General features: G+C 47.5%; 1 protein-coding gene across 1 annotated transcript in view; it reads left to right on the top strand.

The window, feature by feature from the left end:
- Positions 1 to 22,208, top strand: part of LOC148218217 (uncharacterized) — a 404,528-nt gene that overhangs the window by 36,959 nt on the left and 345,361 nt on the right. The window contains 1 exon segment of the mRNA XM_088157926.1: positions 16,074 to 16,181. Coding sequence (XP_088014052.1) covers positions 16,074 to 16,181 — 108 coding nt within the window.

Genomic DNA, 22,208 nt, shown 5'->3' with positions numbered 1-22,208 from the left:
GTGCACAGACTCCACACACGTGTACACAGCAGTGCACAGATGTGAACAGTGCTGTGCACACCCGCACACATGGACACTGTGCAAAGCGGGACGGGCACTCTTACATCTGGACACGCTAGAAAATATCCGTGTGTGCAGCTGTGCACACTGACACACGTGTGCACTTCGGTGTCTGTGTGTGCACACAGAGCTCTGCACACTGGCACACGTGTGCACTGCACTTTTCTAGAGCCCTCCTGGCCCCGACCCCCCTGTGGGTCTCTCTGTGGGATCATGACACGGTGGGGATGGGGACAGGAGAGGGGAGTATGGGTGGGACACTGTGGCACAGTTCATGCCTACAATTAGTTAAAATATGTCACTAGAAGTTCTTCTTACTTCACAACCCTCCCCCACACACATACTCGAAGACAGGTCCCGCATTCCTGCAGGCAGCACAAGGCTTCACAAAACCCGGTCTTTGGGGACAATTTCTTGGTTATTTCCCTCTGGCGAGGCTCGGGGGGGGACAATGGGACTGTTCCTCTCCTCTCATGTTCTTAGGGACAACCAACCCTGTTCCTTTCTTCATCTCACTCTCTGCAGAGCTCTGCCCACCATCATTCACCTTTAATGAAGAAACGAAAGGCAACCTAGAAATCTTCCTCCCAGTGCAAACAACACACAGAGAATCTGTGCTGGAAAGAGAACACCCGTGGTGAACAGTGAGCTTGTTCTGCACAAACAGGAAAGGCCAGGCCAGTGCCCACATGAGACGAGTCACATCCAGTGCTTGCCATCCTCCCAGGCAATATTCAACCTCAGCCTCACAGACCTCTGTTCTAGTACTCCCAGTGGGTTCCTGGAAAGAGAATGGTGGCAACATCTACTGCCTGCTACCCCCCTCTAGGCAATATTCAACTGTTTAGTTCACAGACTAATCCTCTAGCACTCTTAGTGGGGTCAGCAGAGCCACTTCCCACTGGTGGGGGCAAAGAGCACCCTCTGTGCCTTTGTGGTGGGAGCAGACAGTGTTGTCTCAAAGGAAAGGTCAGAGAGAGACCAAGCTGGACCTCTGCCTCCTGCCCCTCACCCCACAAGGGCAGGAGGGCACAAAACTGAACACTTTTTTTTTGGACACATCTTTTCCAGGAGCTTGACCAGTTTGAAAGAGAGGACTCATAGGATTTCTTGAGGATCACTGCCAGTGCACAGCACACATGGCATCCCTCACCCCTTGCATCATCCTGGGATGGAGAGGTAGGAACCAACCACAGCCCTACCCCACTGCTCCAGAAGCCAAAATCCCCATGCAAGCATTTAGTTATGGCCTTCTTAGAGAACCACATTCCCACGTGAGAGCCCTCCCGCACAGCCGGGCTGGTTCTCCACCCTCGGCCGCGCTGTCCGCGCCACCTCTGGGCTGGCGAACGCCGGGAGTTGCTGGGCTGGGTTTGATGGCCCCGCTCAGCGCTTTCGGCCGCTGCTCACGCCGCACCCTCGCGATTTTCGCTGGCAATCAATGCAGATTGGCCATGAAAGTCCAGAAAGCAAAAATAGACACCAAGGGCGTTCTAGAAGGGGTTTCCTGCAGCCAGAAACACAGCAGCAATTTCCAGGAGCTGTCACTTGCTAGTCCACGGCTTTAAGGATGCTGTGGTGTTGCCGCAGGAGAAGACCCTTGGGTGTTGTGCTGAAACAGGTTCCTGCAGAAGAAAAGGTGATGTTCCTATGTGCAGGGAACTCTGTGGCATCGGCAGTGGAGGAGCAGGGTGAGGAAGATCTCCAGCCTTGGGATATTTCTGAAAGAGCCTTCACCCCTGCCAGAGCCTGGGTGAGAGCAGCCAGAGTGCAGAGGAAGGCAGCCCTTTGGACACGCGTCCCTGCTCCCTCTGAGCCACGGCTATGAGACAAACAGCCTCATCCCTGAGGATGCAGATGGGCAGGAAAGGCCTGGAAGTAAAAAGGGGAGCCCAGACTTCTCCAAGAAGCTGTTCCCAGAGGCAAGTGTCCCAGCAGGAAGTGTCCTGGAGCCACTTGTGTTCAGCCTACAGTCAGTTCCCAGAACGCTGTCCCTGTTCCAGTGGGGAACCCCCCACGCTTTGCAGCGGGAAAGATTCACATGAAACCAAGGAGGCTCTTGCATCTGCAGGAAGCTTCTCCCCTCTGCTAGTGAGATGGCCTCTGACTACCAGGAATGTGTTTACAGATTAAGATCTGATCTTCTTCGGAGCATTAGTGTTAAATACATTAGGATTTTCTCGGAGACTTGTCAGAATGTTCCCACTGTTTTGGATTTGACTGATGTGATAATTGATAAAAGATTCGTGTTAATCACAAAAGCATTGGGGTTTGTATAAACCAGTATACTAAGCTCTGAAGTGAAGCATGGACACTAGATAATGGAAATTATATGATAAAATAATTCTGTTTAAAATCACCTTGTTATATTATGTTGTATTATGTTACATTATATAATACGTTATGTTATGTTTTCCAAATGAGTTGTATCAGCTACCACCTTGCAAAATCAGACTTCCCAAAAAGCCCTTCCTGCCTTTGTCTAATCAATGCTGCTTATCTGAAGAACCAGACTCCCAGAACATTTCTGGTGGTTATCTACAAGGATGTTTATTCAACCACCACTGCTTATGACAACAAAAATCAAAAACATTGTTGACTACAATGAGAACCCACAGTATAAGAAGAAGCTGCAAACCAAGGTTGGGTGGAGCGTGGAGTGGGCGGTGACCCCTCACGTTCCCCAGCGCTGCTTGCTCTTTCTATATCAAATAAAGCAATCTAAATTTTGCTGAATATCGAGACTTTTGTCTCTCATTTATAACAATTTGGTGCCGAAACCCGGGACGTCCTTGGAGCCCTGAGAGGCACTGCGACTTCGGGGAGGCGCCCCACTGCTGTGGCCCCGGTTCGTCAGTGATTCTCGGGACCCATCGACGTCCCGCACCATAGAGACTGAGCAAGGAAAATCTCCCCGGAAGACCGCGGCAAAATCACCTGGAATTCTCGTGCACGAAGAGCCAGACAGGAGCATCGGACTGTGAGTATCTGTGTGGTTTGGTGGGGATGACTGTGTGCTTGCCTGAATGAGACGTGGCCTTTGCTGCGAAGCGAGAGTGGAGTCCTTCTATCCGCGTTTCCAGCATCCCGCGAGGGACCTGGCCGGTGACCGGACGAAGCGAGTGAGCACAAAGGGAGAGACTGCTTTTCTTGTCCTAGCCCAGGTAGAGGCTGGGTCCTTCCCATCCTAGTCCAGGCAAAGGCAGGACCCGGGGAGAGGGGGAAGGGGGAGGAAAATAAAAGCAGATGGCAACACACCAGTCACGGAGGGAGAAGGGAAAAGCTGCTTTTCCCATCCCAGCCCAGGTAGAGGCGGGTTCCAGTCCATCCTGACCCAAGGAGGGGCAGGGGTTCAAGCAGAACACATCGGGGAGTACAAACACCTCAAGACAGTCCCTTGAGGTAAAAATGGGACAAAGAGAGAGTAAGATTCTGAGTCCCAGGGACCCACGAAGAGGTTCCAGTTCATTTGGTCCACAAGGAGACCGGGAAAATAAAGACAAGACAAGTAGGTTGCCAGAAATACCACCAGGCAGCCCTTTGGGAGTAATATTAAAATGTTGGGACACAGGGGCGATATACAGAGGAAAAAGTAAAGAAAAATTAATTCAATATTGCATGGTGGAATGGACCAAAGAAATTATCCATAAAGATAACCTATACTGGCCCATGTTCGGATCATTTGAGGGTTGGATTTGTCAGGCATTAAACACATATGTGGCTTGTAAAGAACCATTTAACAGAGAGGAATGTGAGTATGCTGCCCTGTGGGCAAAACAGTCCAAGCCATCCTTGATATATACTTGATAAGAAAAAGAGGATGAAGATAAATGAAAGGTTACCTGGGAACCCCTCGATAATCTCCCACCTCCGTATAATACAGAAAATACAGGAGACCCCCCCCACGCACCCACTTCTCCTCCTGGTACTCCCATAGCTCTAAGAACTCGCTCCAGTCAAAGGAATACCAGGAGAGATGGCATCACCAGAGAGGAGGGAGATAACGACACAAAGGCTCGCCTTTACCCCCTGAGGGAAGTGCCATTAGCAGGACAACAGGCTGGATTAATTGGATTTGTAAATGTTCCCTTGAACACTGGGGAAGTGAGAAACTTTAAAAAATAAATGGGAAAACTATTAGAAGATCCTATAGGAGTGTCAGAGAGACTAGATCAATTCCTCGGACCAAGTATGTATACTTGGATGGAATTACAATCTATATTAAGTATCCTATTCACCACGGAGGAACGGGAAATGATCAGACAGGCTGGAATGAGGGTATGGGACCGGAAGCATCAGATAGGACCTAGGGGAGACCAGAAATGGCCATTAAATAATCCTAACTGGGATAATCAAAATGATGTCCATCGCCAGAATATGATGGACTTAAGATGGATACTCGTTAAAGGTATCCGAGAATCAGTTCCTAAAGGACAAAATATTAATAAAGCTTTTAGTGAAAAAAAAAAAAAAAAAAAAAAGATGAATCCCCGACAGACTGGTTGGAGCGGCTGAGGAAAAATCTCCAAATGTACTCCTGGATAGACCCTGACACACAAGTGGGTCAGGCACTCCTCAAAACCCAATTTGTTGCTCGATCATGGGGAGATATTAGAAAGAAATTAGAAAAGTTAGACAATTGGCAAGATCGGGGGTTACAAGAATTGCTAAGAGAAGCACAAAAAGTTTATGTAAGGAGGGATGAAGAAAAGCAGAAAGCAAAAGCAAAAATCTTTATAGCTGCAGTTCGTGAAACACAGAAAGAAACCCAGCAGAAAGGGGGAGGGAAACCACGAAAACCCCCACCAAAACAAGGAAATGAAGCAGGAAATTATTCACCAAGGCGAACCTGCTTTTACTGCAACAAGAATGTCATATAAAGAAAAACTGTAAAGAACGGATACAGGATGAAAAAATGTTCCAGAAAGATGAATAGGGGTGTCAGGAGCTGTATGTATTAGGGACCATACCATCCAAAGAGCCCTTGATAAAATTAAGGATCGGTCCCCAGGGAGAGGAGGTGGAATTTTTAGTAGATACAGGAGCCGAAAAATCCACAATTAAACACCTACCAAAAGGGTGTAAACCTAGTAGAGAAACAGCACTCGTGGTTGGAGCAAAAGGTGAACCATTTCGGGTCCCTATTATTAAAAATGTGCAAATTGAGACCCAAACCAAAATTGAATTAAAAGATCTGCTATTACTGCCAGAGGCAGAAAATAATTTACTGGGGAAGGATTTAATAATAGCATTGGATTTGAAAATTGAAGTATCCCAAGGGCAGCTTAAAATTTTTGCTTTAACCCAAAAGGACGAGGAGCAAATATGTCCTGAGGTGTGGTACACCCCTGGGGAAATAGGGAAGTTAAAAATGAAACCTACCAAAGTGAAAATCACTGATCCCGATTTACCTATCCGAGTTCATCAATATCCAATATCTCTGGAAGGGAGACGGGGCCTTAAGCCTCTCATAGAAAACCTTTTGCAACAGGGGGCTTTGGAACCATGAATGTCCCCACATAATCCTCCTATTCTGCCTGTCAAAAAGACAGACGGGAATTACAGATTGGTACAGGATTTGAGGGCTATAAATCAGCGAACTGTTACCAAATTTCCCGTAGTAGCAAACCCTTACACTCTCTTAAAAGAGTTGTCCCCTGACTACACTTGGTATAGTGTAATAGATCTAAAAGATGCCTTCTGGGCATGCCCATTAGAGGAAAGTAGCAGAGATTGCTTTGCCTTTGAATGGGAAGATCCTGATAAGGGCAGGAAACAACAACTGCCTTGGATAGTATTGCCTCAGGGCTTTAGAGAATCTCCCAATCTCTTTGGACAAGCCCTAGAAGAATTAATGCAGTGAAGGGCTGTGATTGTAGCCCGTTCATTATAAAAAAAAAGGGTGCCCATACTGTACTGAGTTGTGGTGGTGTCATTCCTATGGTGGGTATCCCCCATTCCCATTATGTGTCCAGTGTAGAAGAAATGAATGTAAGGAAACTATTAAAGTATTAATACCCTATCAGCACAAGGAGAAATCGAAACTGATGATCATAACTGGTGGGAGTAATTTGAGAATGGAATGAGGAAAGAAACGAAAGCCAGAGCAGAGGTATTGGCAATAGAGTGTCAGAAGGGTTGTGTATACCGAGCTGTCACTGCTGTACCTCGCACTGGAATGTTAAAGCTAAAAGCTGGGACAAAATTAAGAAACACTACCAAAAGAGAAAGACAAAGTGGGAGAGCCCAGGACATATTCCCTGCTGCCGAGAAGATCAAACAAACCTCGGCTACTGGCAGCAACCCCGTAGGCCTTGAGGGAGGCAGAGGGATGAAAATGGTCATGGGAGTCATCCCATTGCTAATGATGATAAAAGGAAATAATGCTGATGCTTGTTCCAAGTGTCACCAGACAATTGGGTACGGGGATGCACGGTATCCACCCTTGCCTTCCACACACACATCAATTCGGCCTGCTGTAATAAACACATTATGCACTATTATGGGAAGAAGTGGCCACCAATTTGGGAAAAGGAGGGTGGGCTCCATCGGCATACCAAAGTTGCCCAGTAGGAGAGACACAGCTCTGCTTCACAAAAGAAGTTATGTGGGGATATTCAGATCAGGGAGGAGTGCAAGATCACTACAAGCAGGAATTGATTAAAAAAAAAAACAAAACTAAAATGTTCAAGGGAAAAGGACAAACCGTGGGGGAAGTTTTAACTTCTATGAGAGAATAAAACAAAAACTCAGCGAACGGGAATTACCGACCTCGGGAAAAAATTTATTTGTAGAATTAATGAAAGAAATTACTACTGAACTTAACTCATTGTTGGATCTGTAGAGGAATGCAGATGACTGAACAATGGCCATGCAGGGCGGGGGAGGATTAGGGCCAGAGCAGTTGTTACAGTGAAATCAAACAGAAATATCGAGGGGGAGTGTGTGGGAAGTTTAATAATTCTGAATGCTGCTTAGAAATTGATGATAATGGTCAAGTAATTACTAAAATTGCAGAAGAAATAAAACGATTAGCCCATGTACCTGTACAAAACTGAAACTCTATGCTTAATGATAATTGGTGGAATAAACTGTTGGGGGGGAGCTTGGTGGAAGAAATTAGGGTTTATGTTAACATGTGCATTATTAGGGCTACTGTTCATCCCTTGTCTTGTTCCATGCTTCATTCGACTAATCCAGTCGGTGGTTCAAGGAATGCAAGTTGCTACAATACCAATAGACCCTGAGAAGGCAACAAAATTAATGGCAGTACATGAATTAAATCTAGTACAAGAGGTACTGACAAAATTTGAAACCAGAACACGAATCAATGGGATAAAAAAAGAGAAGTGGGGAAATTGTGACAATTGACAAAAGATTCGTGTTAATCACAAAAGCATTGGGGTTTGCATAAACCAGAATACAAAGCTCTGAAATGAAGCATGGACACTAGATAAAGGAAATTATATGATCAAATAATTCAGTTTAAAATCACATTGTTATGTTATATTATGTTGTATTACCCAACATTATAATATATTATGTTATGTTTTTCAAATAAGTTGTATCGACTACCAGCTTGCAAAATCAGACTTCCCAAAAAGCCCTTCCTGCCTTTGTCTAATCAATACTGCCTATCTCAAGGACCAGACTCCCAGAACTTCTCTGGTGCTTATCTATAAGGACCGGATGGCTGTCTGTGACTGATTATCACCCAAAGGCTTTGTGAATTTGTGTACAACGAGAACCCACAGTATAAGAAGAGGCTGCAAACCGAGGTTGGGTGGAGCGTGGAGTGGGCGGTGACCCCTCACGTTCCCCAGCGCTGCTTGCTCTTTCTATATCAAATAAAGCAATCTAAATTTTGCTGAATATCGAGACTTTTGTCTCTCATTTATAACAGGGTTCACCTTTTCCTCCTCCATGTGTAACGTCGTCTAGAGCACAGAGGTCCCAGGAGCTGCTTCCTCCTGAGCCAGTGGCACTCCTGGCCCTGGGCAGCGCAGGGCCCTGTGCCCCGTATATACCCCTGCAGGGCGGGGCTGTGCCATGTCACCAGGACAACAGAATGGCCAACAGCACCCAGGAACCCGATAGAACGGCCCTGTGTCACAAAGGGCCCAGCCCAGCAGCCCTTCAGCAGCCCAAGCCCCTGGAAGTGGCATGGAGCAGGTGCCCAGCAGGTGCTGGCTTTGCAGGCTGGGCTGTGCGGGGCCAGAGGAATTGGCCGGATGGACGCAGGCAGGGAGTTGTGGTCAGCGGCTCCATGGGCGGCTGCAGGCCGGGGATGAGGGGTGTCCCTCAGGGAGGGCTCTGCCTCGGCCCCGGGGGGGCCCAATGCGAGGGCGAGGGGCTGGGGGGGCCATGGGGGCGTTCGATCAATGGGGAGGGCCCGGGGAGTGCTGAGAAGGGGGTGGTGAGTGGGGGGGAGGGAGGGGTCCCATGGATTTGGGGGGAGTCTTGATGAGTGTGGGGGGAGTCCCATGGATTTTGGGGTCCTGGTGACGGGGGGGGAGCGGTGAGTGGGGGGGTCCCATGGATGGGGGAGGGGCGGTGAGTGGGGGGGGGGTCCTGGCGCCCTGGGGTGGTCCCAAGTATCCGGGGGGTCCCAGCGCTTTGGGGCGTTCGGTGAAGGGGGGGCAGTGAATAGGGGGAGCCCCGGTAAATTGGGGGGGTCCCTGGTGATAACCGGAGGAGGAGAGGGGGGAACGGAGCGAGCCCCAAGGGACGCCCCCTGGTGCTGGGGACACCCCGGTGCCCCCCCAGCGCACGGCCCCCCCCCATTCCCGCTCCTGTTCCCGGGTGAGAGGAATGTTAAATTTGTCTTTACAAATGAGTTGTGGATCAGCCTATAGATAAGGCTAGCACTGAGAGATAAAAGAAACAATGGGATGGATTCCACTGATTGATGAATGGAAAGAGATATTTGCCTTTACAAACAAAGTGTAGGGCTGCTGATAAATGAAATTGGATATCGAAAGATGAAAGAAGCAACGGGGGGAAAACTATGAATTCTATAAGAATTAAAAATTAAAAGGGAGGGTTCTACATTAGAGGGGAATTTCAGGTATCAGGCGTTCCGGGAAGTCTGTGCCTCTCAAGTACCTCAGCCAATGGGGAAAGAGAGAGGGAAATGCGGCCGGGAAAATAGGATAAAAAGGAGGCTGCGTCCTCCGAAAATTTGAGAGATCCCAGGGGAATGTGCCATGGCCTCTCCCTTTATTCGAATAAAGCAAAAAGGACTCCTCTGTCTCCTTTTTGGACATAAACCTCTGGTGTTTGTGGATTAATTTTCCTGACAATTTGGGGGCTCGTCCGGGATCTTTCCACCGTCCGGGGCGGCGGGCGGCGAGCGGAGCTGAAGGCGCGCCTCACCCAGTTTGGGTGATCAGCTCCCCTTGGTGCCGGCCGGCACCGGGCGATTGATTGGGTTCCCGAGACTGTCCAGGAGACAGACGAGTGGCGGACCAGGGGGGTCCGTGAAGAGTCCGCAGGGAAGGACTACTGAAAATCTCACCGGTGAGTAAAATGGGATCTTCGGGGAGCAAACCTGGGAGGGCACCCATGGAGGGTAGCACAGGTAAACCTGGGAGGGCACCCATGGAGGGTAGCACAGGTAAAACGGGGCACCCAGAGAGGGTTGGAAAGGTAAAGCCGCGAAGGGGCCCCGGCAAATGGGATGACGATCCCATAATACCCCCGGAGAGTCCCTTGGGGTGAATGCTGAGGTCTTGGGAAAGATTGTATATTCACCCAGAAGTAACTATGGAAATAATGGTAAAATATTGTTATTTTGTGTGGCCAGAGTATAAGTTGGCAAGGGGACTTATATGGCTACTTATGGAACAGATAAAATTCATTTGTGTCGAATTTTGTGAAGGTATTTAGAGGAAAGTGGTGAGGATTGGAATGTTTTTCAGCACCTTCCCCCGTCTTGTCCTCCAGTGTTGCTAGCTGACCCAGAGCCAGCTGCAGGTCGTCTGTATCCTCAACTTTCAGAGCAAGGGGATCATGGAAATGTTATTCCTACAGCCTCACCTGAGAAGGATAATGGTGTAGGGGGAAGGGAGCAGCATGTTGTATCACCCCCCAGAACTAGAAGAGGAACTCAGTTTAGGGCATCAGAAGCCCCCCAAGAGACAGGGGTACACCAGATGCCACTCTGTCAAGTTCCTTTGGGGAGTCAAGGGGGAGGATTTGGGTTTGTAATTGTACCACTCACTACCCGGGATATAAGAGGGTTGAAAAAAAAGAATTACCCCCATATTTGGATGATCCCATAGGGGGGGAAAAGATAGAGGAATATTTGGGAAATGCGGATTATACATGGAAGGATTGGGATTTTCTTTTGGGAATTTTGTTTGGGTCATCAGAGAAACGAATGATTTTTCAGAAAGCTCGGCAGCTGTGGGAGGATGAACACCCACAAGCAGCAGGGGGGGCTGGACCCAATGCACCTACGGTGGGTGATGCCATCCCCCAGGCAGACCCCCAGTGGGACCCAAATAACCAGGCCAGTCTGGCTCACCGTGATTGCCGTGCTTATTTGATCAGGGCAATCAAGTCAGTGGCTCCCAGAACGAACAACATAGCTAAGGCTCTGTCGTTAGAACAGGAGAAACAGGAAAGCCCTCATTGGTTGGAGAGGATTAGGGATGCCTTGAGGAAGCACGGGGGGATGGATCCTGAAGAGCCAGCCTTCAACACATTGCTTAAAGTACAATTTGTTACTAAGGCCTGGCCTGATATAAGGTAAGGAGTACAAAAAGATGAAGAGTGACAAAATAAGTCTCTAGAGGAATTGGTTAGAAAAACACAGCAGATATATGTAAGAAGGGATGAGGAAAAGGCAGAAGCTAAAGCAAAGATGATGGCAGAGTTTTTGCAGCCCCGGAGGAATAAACCGCAGGGTCCAAGGGGTCCCCAGGGACAGAGGGGACGGGGTCGGCCACAAGGAAGGGGCAGAGGGATTCCCTCCTCGGCAGGGGACAGCCGACCCAAACAGCGGCTGGGGAAGAACCAGTGTACTGTCTGCAGGGCAGAAGGGCATTGGAAAAACGAGTGTCCGCAGAAACAACTGGACCCTCAGGAGGAGGAAGTCCAGAGGATAATGGAAATGGATTGTTAGGGGTGTCAGGGGCTCCTATTATACCAAAGACCCACCACTCAGGAGCCCTTGGTAACTTTTAAGGTGGGTCCGGATCGAGAGGAGGTGTGTTTTCTGGTAGACACGGGGGCCTCTCTGTCCACCTTCAATTTTATACCTAAGGGGGGGGAAATTGTCAAAAAGATCCTTGGTTATTCAAGGAGTAAGTGGGAAGGATGAGTGAGTGCATTTTATTCAACCGCTGTTAATAGATGTGGGGGACAGATTTGAACTGCATGAATTCTTGTTTGTTCCTAATTGTGATTGTAATTTACTGGGAAGAGATTTGATGGCTAGAATGGGAATGCAAATTAGCATTGTAAAAAAGTGACACGGAGTCCGAAACTGTGATATCTTTGTGTAAAATGTCTGAGAAGGCTTATGCTGAAATAAATTAGGAAGTATGGGCAGCCCCAGGGACAAATTGGTTAATGCCCCAGTCTTAGCTCTTCCAGATGCAGAAAAAAAAATTCAACTATATGTGGATGTCAAACAGGGTCATGCTAAAGGAATTTTGGTGCAAGAGCATGGGGGAACACGGAGGCCTGTTGCCTGTTTTTCTAAGTTGTTAGAGCCGGTGGCCAGAGGCGGCCCCATTGTCTGCAGAACTGTGCAGCCACAGCTCTGATGGTGGCTGAGGCCCGAAAGCTGACAAGGGGAGGGCATCTCATTGTTAAAGTCCCACATCAGATTAAAGCTTTGTTAACTGAGAGAGCCTCTAAGTGGATGACGAGTGCTCGATTATTACAGTATGAATCTTGTTTAATGGAACAGGAGGATTTAGAATTTAAAGGTGGGGAAATTTTTAATCCAGTCTCTTATTTAAATGGCCCTGGAGAAAAGGGGGGCCAGGAAGAAATCCATGATTATATCCAGTTATAGACCTCCAGACAAGGGCTAGGGAAGATTTACGAGATATTCCCTGGCCTGAGGGAGAGAATGTGTTCATTGATGGGTCCTCCAAGGTGGTAGAAGGGAAACGATTTACAGGATACTCTATCGTGAATGGAAAGCAACTAAAGGAAGTGGGGAGGTTACCACACACCTGGTCAGCTCAGACAGCAGAGCTGTACGGGCTTGTAAGAGCCTGTGAATTATACCAGGACAAGACAGTAAATATATTTACTGATTCTAAATATGCATATGGGGTGATACATGCATTTGGAAAACGATGAAAAAAAAAAAAAAAGAGGTTTATTCAGCTGCAAATGAAAGACATTAGCTAATCTCTCGCCTATTGGAGGCAATGAATTTACCAAAAAATGGTGGCAATAATCCACATAAAGGGGCATCAGGCAGGATGGTCGGAGGAGGCAATAGGAAACCGACTGGCTGATGAAGAAGCTCGCAAAGCTGCATTGTTGCCAGAAGTCTCTAAGATCCTGCCTTTGCTCCCAGTAACTGCACCGCTGCCAGAGAAACTCTCTTTTCCACCAGAGGAACTTGAGATAATTAAAAAGAGTGGGGCAGAGGAAAGAAGAAAATAATTGGTTTACAAGGAATGGTAAGCAGTGGATACCAAGAGCTCTAGCATTACAAGTGTTAAAACAACTGTCTCTTGTGAAATCTCTTCGACAGGAAGCTCAGCTGGCACAGACCCTGCCTTTGGACTTTGCTGTTCACAACATCCAACCGGGACACTGGGTCCTGGTTAAGGAGTGGGAAGAAGCACCACTGGTGGCCAAGTGGCGTGGACCTTTCCAGGTGTTGCTGAGCACAGACACAGCCGTCAAGACAGCTGAACACGGCTGGACCCATCACACTCGGGCCAAGGTCTCTGCAGCCCCAGAGATTTGGACATCTCAGCTGCAGGAGAAGGACGGGAAGCCGCGACTGACACTCGGCAGGAGGGGACTGGAGCAGCAGCCAGGGCGTCGACATCGGGGGAAGCCTCGTGTGCCCACCCACAGAGTGCCTGCTGAAATAGTCTGTGTGGGCATCCCTCCTCTCAGATCTCCAGGCACTGGGGGCCAACCCTTGCTGTCATTGTTTTCTTTATGTTGAGCTGTTTCTGTGCCTTCACTCGCCACAGGTGGTGTGGAAGACAAAGTGAAAGTAAAAATTAAGTTAGGAAATTAGATTACACAATCAGAATGTTTCTCTTAATAATGTTCCCTTTATATTATCAGTTAGGTTGGGGCCAAGAATGGGAAAATAATTTTTTGACCTTAGGAGAAGAAGTAGCAAAAACCTTTAACCTTAGCAATTGTTGGGTCTGTGGAGGGCCAGGAGAATCTGAAAACGGGCCATGGGTGGCCAGCCCAGTTGAACATCAATAGCAGATTAGCACCCTGGGTAAGGTCTGTAATGGAACAGGATTTTGGGATGAAGAAGGATGTCAATGGCGGCTTCATTCTTCTGAAAAAGACACTTATTGCCTAAATAGGCAAATAGAGGACAATGGAAAAGTGGTGAAACAAATTGCAAATGAATTTAAAAAATTAGCTCATGTGCCAGTCCAAAGATGAAAAGGATGGGAATGGGACATGTTTTCTTGGCTACCTGGTGGACTATAAGTTAAACAGCTGCTTTTTTTCCTCTTACGTGCTGTAGCAACTCTAATCTTTTTGCCAGGCATGTTCCCTTGCTTAGTACAACTTATTCAACATGTGATCAAAGGGATGCAGGTAAGAGCCACGCCTACTGATCCAGAGATGGTTACAAAAGGACAGAAATTGATGTCACTCCAAATAATTACAAAACCAAAAAAGACTCAGGAACAAGAAATTAAATCAATGAGAGCTAAAGTTTGTAAAGACAATTATTAAAAAATAAAAGAGGAGGGGTTGAGAGGACTGTTGAATTAGTCTTTACAAATGAGCTGTGGATCACCCTGTAGATAAGGCTAGCACTGAGAGATAAAAGAAACAATGGGATGGATTCCACTGATTGATGAATGGAAAGAGATATTTGCCTTTACAAACAAACTGTAAGGCTGCTGATAAATGAAATTGGATATTGAAAGATGAAAGAAGCAACGGGGGGGAAAACTATGAATTGTGTAAGAATTAAAAATTAAAAGGGAGGGTTATACATTAGAGGGGAATTTCAGGTATCAGGCGTTCCGGGAAGTCTGTGCCTCTCAAGTACCTAAGCCAATGGGGAAAGAGAGAGGGAAATGCGGCCGGGAAAATAGGATAAAAAGGAGGCTGCATCCTCCAAAAATTTGAGAGATGCCAGGGGAATGTCCCGTGGCCTCTCCCTTTATTCGAATAAAGCAAAAAGGACTCCTCTGTCTCCTTTTTGGACATAAACCTCTGGTGTTTGTGGATTAATTTTCCTGACAGAAAGAACTTTGGGATTCTTACCTGCACAAGCACGTGCAGTGCCTCAGTCATAAGTGCATCAGAAATATCAGAAGTGTGTCTTCTTCAGAGTGTGGTCACAAGGGTTCAGAGTTGGAGCCAGTTCTGCGGGCAGGCTGATGAATAGTCTGGGGCTCCTCTGCAGAGCCCCATTCATTCTGGGGCTGCTTTCTGCTGGTTCTGCTGCACTGGCTCAAGTGAAACACACACCCAATTAAGAACAGTTAAATTACTCTGGCATGAAACAGTGGGGAACAGGCAGAGTAGTGAAGGGCAGCATGGACCAGTTGTTCTGTCAGGTCTGACGAGGTCTGGTTTGATACAGCACTCACAGAACTCTGCTCCACCCGTGACACTTCCACTTGCAGTAGATGACTGTTCCTCTTCACAATATCCAGCAAGGCAGGTCAAAGACACTTTTACCATTTTCATCTTCAAAAGGGAGAGGAAATCAGCAGCAAACATGAAGTAACCAGTCAGAGGAAGAAACAAAAGAACAAAGAGTGGTGGAAAAAACAGGTGGAGCAGTGATCCTTATCTCTGTGGGAGATATCCTCTGCTAATGGGCCATCTGTTAAAACCAGGTGGGGCAGTGTTCTTTATCTTTTCCACAACCCATCCTTCCTCCAGGAAGATATCTTCTGTTAATGGGCCATTGAGTGCCACTGCATGACTGATAAAATTCCATCATCCCTTTGGGAGATGCTCCAGCGAGGGGGAGGAGCCAAGCCTTTCCTACCTAGATAAAATCTGAGCTTTGGAACACCAAGGCAGCCCTTACCCACTGGTTTCCAGAGGACAAGAGCTACCAGACCTTTCTACAGCATCACTACTACAACAAGACCACTTCATTGGGACTGCTACCGCCACCCTAACTAGCGGGGTGTCAGGTTGTATTCTGATTCTGTCAGTTGTTTTCTTTTGTACTATTGCATGTCTTTTATTTCTCTTTTCTTTTTTCCTATAAAATTGTATTTCTGACTTGGAGTCTCTCACTGGTTTCGCTTTCAAACCAGCACAATTTTGGAGTGGATTTTGGCTGAATCTTGATATTTGGGGAGGTTTTGATCTGTGTCTCAAAGTCTGGAGGATTTTGGGTGGGAATCTTTGTGTTTGGGAGGTTATTACAGACATAAGATCCTCAATGACTTCCAGAGATGAACTTGGGCAAGGAGGAACACCCAGTTTATGGAGCTCTTTTCTTGTTATTTCCCCCTAAACCAGGAATTTTCATTCCCCAGGTGTGCGGGGATGGAGGAGGCAGAAAAGCCCCGGAGATCTCTCTCGAGGAGGGGCTGCAAACCCAACCCAGGGAGCTGCGAGGAGGAAAGACCCTCCCTGAGCCGGGAAGGCGGCCGGAGATCCAGGCAGAGCTCAGAGCTGGTGGAGAAGCCTCCTGGAGGGGAGAAGCCCCACAAGTGCTTGGAATGTGGGAAGGGTTTCAACTACAGCTCCCAGCTGATCCGACACCAGAGGGTCCATACTGGGGAGAAGCCCTATGAGTGTGGAAAATGCAGGAAAAACTTCAGTACTATTTCTCATCTGATGAAGCACCAGGTGATCCACACAGGGGAACGGCCCTACACCTGCTTGGAATGTGGGAAGAGCTTTCAGTGGAGCTCCAACCTGAGAATCCACCGACGTATCCACACTGGGGAGAGGCCCTACCAGTGTCCCAAGTGTGGGAAGAGCTTCTCACACAGCTCAACCTTGACCAAACACCAATGGAGTCACCACTAAGGGAAGCCCTGTGAATGCCCCAAGTGTGGGAAGAGCTTCGTGCTCTGCTCCAGCTCCATCCCCCATGGGAGGATCGGTGTTGGATGATCCCCAGTGACCCCTATTGGGTGAGGGGGAAGGGGTTTGAGAGATTTCTTTCCCTTCTTCTTGTCCTGCTGTGATTTGGTTGGTAATAAATTTCCTCTCTGTGCCCAGGCTGGGTCTGTGATGCACATTTTGCTGTTTGGTATGGCATGTTTCCCCTTTTTACACCATCCTAGGAACTCTGGGTTAAACTTTTTCTCCCCTGTTGCAGCTGGAGAGGCAGGGTCAGTGGCTTTGGTGGGTGCCTGCCATCGGGCCAGCATCACCCAGGCCATGGGCACCCCTGAGATCCCAGTGTGGTGATGCATTCCCCCACTTCTAGAGAAAGTGCTGACCCAAACTGAGGCCAGGATGAAACATGGTTATGACTGGAGCCCACTCTCTTGTGACCCTGTCAGCAGAAATCCAAAAGGAGACCTTTGAGCTCTCCTTGGCCACCGTGGGCTGTGACCAGCAGTCTCCCTCTGAGGGGCCTCTCAGAGCCAGCAAACCCTCGGCTTTGCTGTGCCTGGAGGATCGCTGAAACACGACGTGTCCTGGGCCCATACCCTCACTGCTCAAGGCCCCATCCTTTGGCCAGTGGGAGATGCAAAAACATCTGAAGGGAGGATTTCACTGAGCTCTGGGGGGAATTGTTTGCACTGACTGTTCCTGTCTGTGTGTGTGCCCCTGCACATATGCTATAGCAAATCTGGGAGAAATACAGCTTTCCTAGATGTGGAAGTACCTTGGATATCTAAGTTATGCCTGTAAGCAAGGTTCAGTTATAGTTATGAACATACTTAAATGCTGTTAAATGCTAAGTGTTTTGCTAAGTTCTTAAATGTAAGTCATAAGTGTTGTTTTTGTATTAAGTTGCTAAGTCGGAAGTTATAGCTGTAAGTTAGGTTAAATGCTGTTAAGTGTTATTGCTCTGTGGAATTGTTAATGTTAAGTTATAAGTTAAGTTAGGTATAAGTTTGGTGTTGTTCGTCTGTTGCTTTGCTAGGCCTAAGGTATAGGTTAAGTTACAAATTAAGGTAGAAGTTAAAGAGTTGTTTAGAGTTGTTAAGTTTTCAGGCCGTGTTCCTTTTAATCCCTGCATGCACCTAAACACAGCACACACCCACCCACACTCCCCTAGAGTGTTCACACTTAATTTCTGTTCTGATTGCATGGATTTTATTTCGTGTTATTCTTGCCTTGTTGTGCCTCACCTGTCCTGTAGGCAGTGGAGTGAATCTTGCCAACAAACTTATTGTACTTTGTTGCTTAATATTAAATCTGACTTTTGCTCATGCCCTTGTCACCGTTTTTTAAGCGATCTCAAACGCTCTCATTCATGACAGCACCACAATGTCCCGCATCACCGAGGGCCCTGACACACGCCCGTGTCACAAAGGGCCACCCCCGGCACCCAAGAGCAGAGGGACAGCCTGGAAGCGGCCCGGAGCAGCCCCGGCCTCGTGGCCTTGTAGCCCCTGGCGTGGCCAGAGCCCTGGGAGGCTTTGGGGTCCCCACGTTGGTATCCCAGGGCTGTGCCCGTCTCCAGGCTCATCCCTTCTCCAGGCTCCCCTCACTCCCGGCTCTCGGGGTCCCCCCTCTCCAGGCCCCCATTTCAGGCTCCGGCACTCCCGGGCCTCTCCCCTTTTCGCTTTCCCCCCCTCAAGGCTGCTCCCCTCGCCCTGCCAGTCCCGGGCGATCGCCACGGGGCTCCGGGGACCTCCATCCCCCACCCACCGCCGGGGCTCTGTCTGCAGCCGCCACCCAGACATCCCCAAAAAAACCACCCGGGGACCCCACAGGATCCCCCAAAAGGGGATTTCGGGACAGCTTTGGAGCCCTGCAAGATGCAAACATCGCTCCACCCGCCGCCTCCCGAAATACACAAACAGGGAGACCCAAAGATACTTCGGGTGAGCTCCAAATATTCCTCCCCCTTTCAAAAAAACCCTGCCAGGACGTCCCAAGATATTGGGGGCGAGGTCCCCCTCCCGGGTCACCTATGTCAGGAAAATTAATCCACAAACACCAGAGATTTATGTCCAAAAAGGAGACAGAGGAGTCCTTTTTGCTTTATTCGAATAAAGGGAGAGGCCATGGGACATTCCCCTGGCATCTCTCAAATTTTCGGAGGACGCAGCCTCGTTTTTATCCTATTTTCCCGGCCGCATTTCCCTCTCTCTTTCCCCATTGGCTGAGGTACTTGAGAGGCACAGACTTCCCGGAACGCCTGATACCTGAAATTCCCCTCTAATGTATAACCCTCCCTTTTAATTTTTAATTCTTATATAATTCATAGTTTTCCCCCCGTTGCTTCTTTCATCTTTTGATATCCAATTTCATTTATCAGCAGTCCTACAGTTTGTTTGTAAAGGCAAATATCTCTTTCCATTCATCAATCAGTGGAATCCATCCCATTGTTTCTTTTATCTCTCAGTGCTAGCCTTATCTACAGGCAGATCCAGAGCTCATTTTTAAAGACAAATTCAACATTCCTCTCAATCCCTCCTCTTTTATTTTTTAGTAATTGTCTTTACAAACTTTAGCTCTCATTGACTTAATTTCTTGTTCCTGAGTCTTTTTTGGTTTTGTAATTATTTGGAGGGACATCAGTTTCTGTCCTTTTGGAATCATCTCTGGATCAGTGGGCGTGGCTCTTACCTGCATCCCTTTGATCACATGTTGAATAAGTTGTACTAAGCAAGGGAACATGCCTGGCAACAAGATTAGAGTTGCTACAGCACATAAGAGGAAAAAAAGCAGTTGTTTAACTTATAGTCCACCAGGTAGCCAAGAAAACATGTCCCATTCCCATCTTTTTCATCTTTGGACTGGTACATGAGCTAATTTTTTAAATTCATTTTGCAATTTGTTTCACCACTTTTCCATTGTCATCTATTTGCCTTATTTTAGGCAATAAGTGTCTTTTTCAGAAGAATGAAGCCGCCATGGACTTCCTTCCTCATCCCAAAATCATGTTCCATTACAGACCTTACCCAGGGTGCTAATCTACTATTGAGGTTTTACTGGGCTGGCCACCCATGGCCCGTTTTCAGATTCTCCTGGCCCTCCACAGACCCAACAATTGCTAAGGTTAAAGGTTTTTGCTACTTCTTCTCCTAAGGTCAAGAAATTATTTTCCCATTCTTGGCCCCAACCTAACTGATAATATAAAGGGAACATTATTAAGAGAAACATTCTGATTGTGTAATCTAATTTCCTAACTTCATTTTTACTTTCACGTTGTCTTCCACACCACCTGTGGCGAGTGAAGGCACAGAAACAGCTTAACATAAAGAAAACAATGACAGCAAGGGTTGGCCCCCAGTGCCTGGAGATCTGAGAGGAGGGATGCCCACACAGACTATTTCAGCAGGCACTCTGTGGGTGGGCACACGAGGCTTCCCCCGATGTCGACGCCCTGGCTGCTGCTCCAGTCCCCTCCTGCCGAGTGTCAGTCGCGGCTTCCCGTCCTTCTCCTGCAGCTGAGATGTCCAAATCTCTGGGGCTGCAGAGACCTTGGCCCGAGTGTGATGGGTCCAGCCGTGTTCAGCTGTCTTGACGGCTGTGTCTGTGCTCAGCAACACCTGGAAAGGTCCACGCCACTTGGCCACCAGTGGTGCTTCTTCCCACTCCTTAACCAGGACCCAGTGTCCCGGTTGGATGTTGTGAACAGCAAAGTCCAAAGGCAGGGTCTGTGCCAGCTGAGCTTCCTGTCGAAGAGATTTCACAAGAGACAGTATCCGAGCCACATATTGTTTCAAATACACATCACTTATCTCTATCCCCCCACTCGGCTGAGAATTACAAGGGTAAGGAATTCCAAACATCAATTCTAAGGGAGATAATTGAATATCTCCCCTGGGTCTGGCTCTTATTCTTGCTAAAGCCAGGGGTAAGAGCCGTACCTACGGCATTTTAGTTTCTATCACCAGCTTCAGGAGATGTTTCTTTATTTCTCCATTCATCCTCTCAACCTGACCCGAACTCTGTGGGTGCCAGGGGGTATGGAGGTTCCACTGTATCCCTAAAGCAGTCATAACTCCTTGAAGAATTTTTCCTGTAAAATGAGTTCCCCTATCCGAATCTATTGCTTCCACTATCCCATATCTTGGAATTATTTGTTCCAAAAATATTTTAACAACTGATTCTGTAGTTGCTGACACAGTTGGAAATGCTTCTGGCCACCCGGTTAATTTACATACTATTACCAAAAGATATTTAAATCTTGCCACTCGAGGCATTTCAGTAAAATCCATCTGGCATCTCTGGAAGGGACGTAGTGCCCAACGCCTCCCTCCCCTGGCCAGTTTCTTTGTAACTTTGTTGTTGGTTTTAGCACAAGTCAAACAACATTCAATAGCTCGCTTTGCCAGGCTAAAGAGACCAACAGCAGCGTTCATTTTGAGGAAGGCTTCTGCCAGTCCTCGGGAGCCCCAATGACTCCCTTCATGAAGTTGTTTTAACAATTGTAAGGCTCGAGCTTTTGGTATCCACTGTTTACCATCCCTTGTAAACCAATTTTTTTTTTTTTCTTTCCTCTGCCTCACTCTTTTTAATTATCTCAAGTTCCTCTGGTGGAAAAGAGAGTTTCTCTGGCAGCAGTGCAGTTACTGGGAGCAAAGGCAGGATCTTAGAGACTTCTGGCAACAATGCAGCTTTGCGAGCTTCTTCATCAGCCAGTCGGTTTCCTATTCCCTCCTCCGACCATCCTGCCTGATGCCCCTTAATGTGGAGTATTGCCACCTTTTTTGGTAAATTCACTGCCTCCAATAGGCGAGAGATTAAGTTCTCGTGAGCTAACGTCTTTCCTCTGCAGCTTAATAAACCTCTTTCTTTCCATAGTTTTCCAAATGCATGTATTACCCCATATGCATATTTAGAATCAGTAAATATATTTACTGTCTTGTCCTGGTATAATTCACAGGCTCTCACAAGCCCGTACAGCTCTGCTGTCTGAGCTGACCAGGTGTGTGGTAACCTCCCCACTTCCTTTAATTGCTTCCCATTCACGATAGAGTATCCTGTAAATCGTTTCCCTTCTACCACCTTGGAGGACCCATCAATGAACACATTCTCTCCCTCAGGCCAGGGAATATCCCGTAGATCTTCCCTAGCCCTTGTCTGGAGGTCTATAACCTGGATACAATCATGGATTTCTTTCTGGCCCCCCTTTTCTCCAGGGCCATTTAAATAAGAGGCTGGATTAAAATCTTCTCCACTTTTAAATTCTAAATCCTCCTGTTCCATTAAACAAGATTCATACTGTAATAATCGAGCACTCGTCATCCACTTAGAGGCTCTCTCAGTTAACAAAGCTTTAATCTGATGTGGGACTTTAACAATGAGATGCCCTCCCCTTGTCAGCTTTCGGGCCTCAGCCACCATCAGAGCTGTGGCTGCACAGTTCTGCAGACAATGGGGCCGCCTCTGGCCACCGGGTCTAACAACTTAGAAAAACAGGCAACAGGCCTCCGTGTTCCCCCATGCTCTTTGCACCAAAATTCCTTTAGCATGACCCTGTTTGACATCCACATATAGTTGAAATTCTTTTTCTGCATCTGGAAGAGCCAAGACTGGGGCCTTAACCAATTTGTCTTTTAATTTCTTAAAGCTTTTCTCTCCTCCTGGTGTCCACACCACGACATTAGGACTGTTTTGAGTTAAAAAGTTATATAAAGGTCTGGCCACCACAGAAAAATCCTCGATCCATGCTCTACAGTACCCCACCAACCCTAAAAACCGCTGTAACTCCTTTTTAGTCTGGGGTAATGGTACCTGTAAAATCCCTTGTATCCTTTCTGGATCAATACACCGTAACCCTTTGGACAGAATGTGTCCCAAATATTTGACCTTCTTTTCTACTAATTGTGCTTTCTTTTTGGATACTC

Source organism: Sturnus vulgaris, unplaced genomic scaffold, assembly GCF_052056855.1.
Source record: "Sturnus vulgaris isolate bStuVul1 unplaced genomic scaffold, bStuVul1.hap1 Scaffold_194, whole genome shotgun sequence".
Classification (NCBI taxonomy): Eukaryota; Metazoa; Chordata; class Aves; order Passeriformes; family Sturnidae; genus Sturnus; species Sturnus vulgaris.
This window is presented reverse-complemented; position numbering and strand designations above follow the sequence as displayed.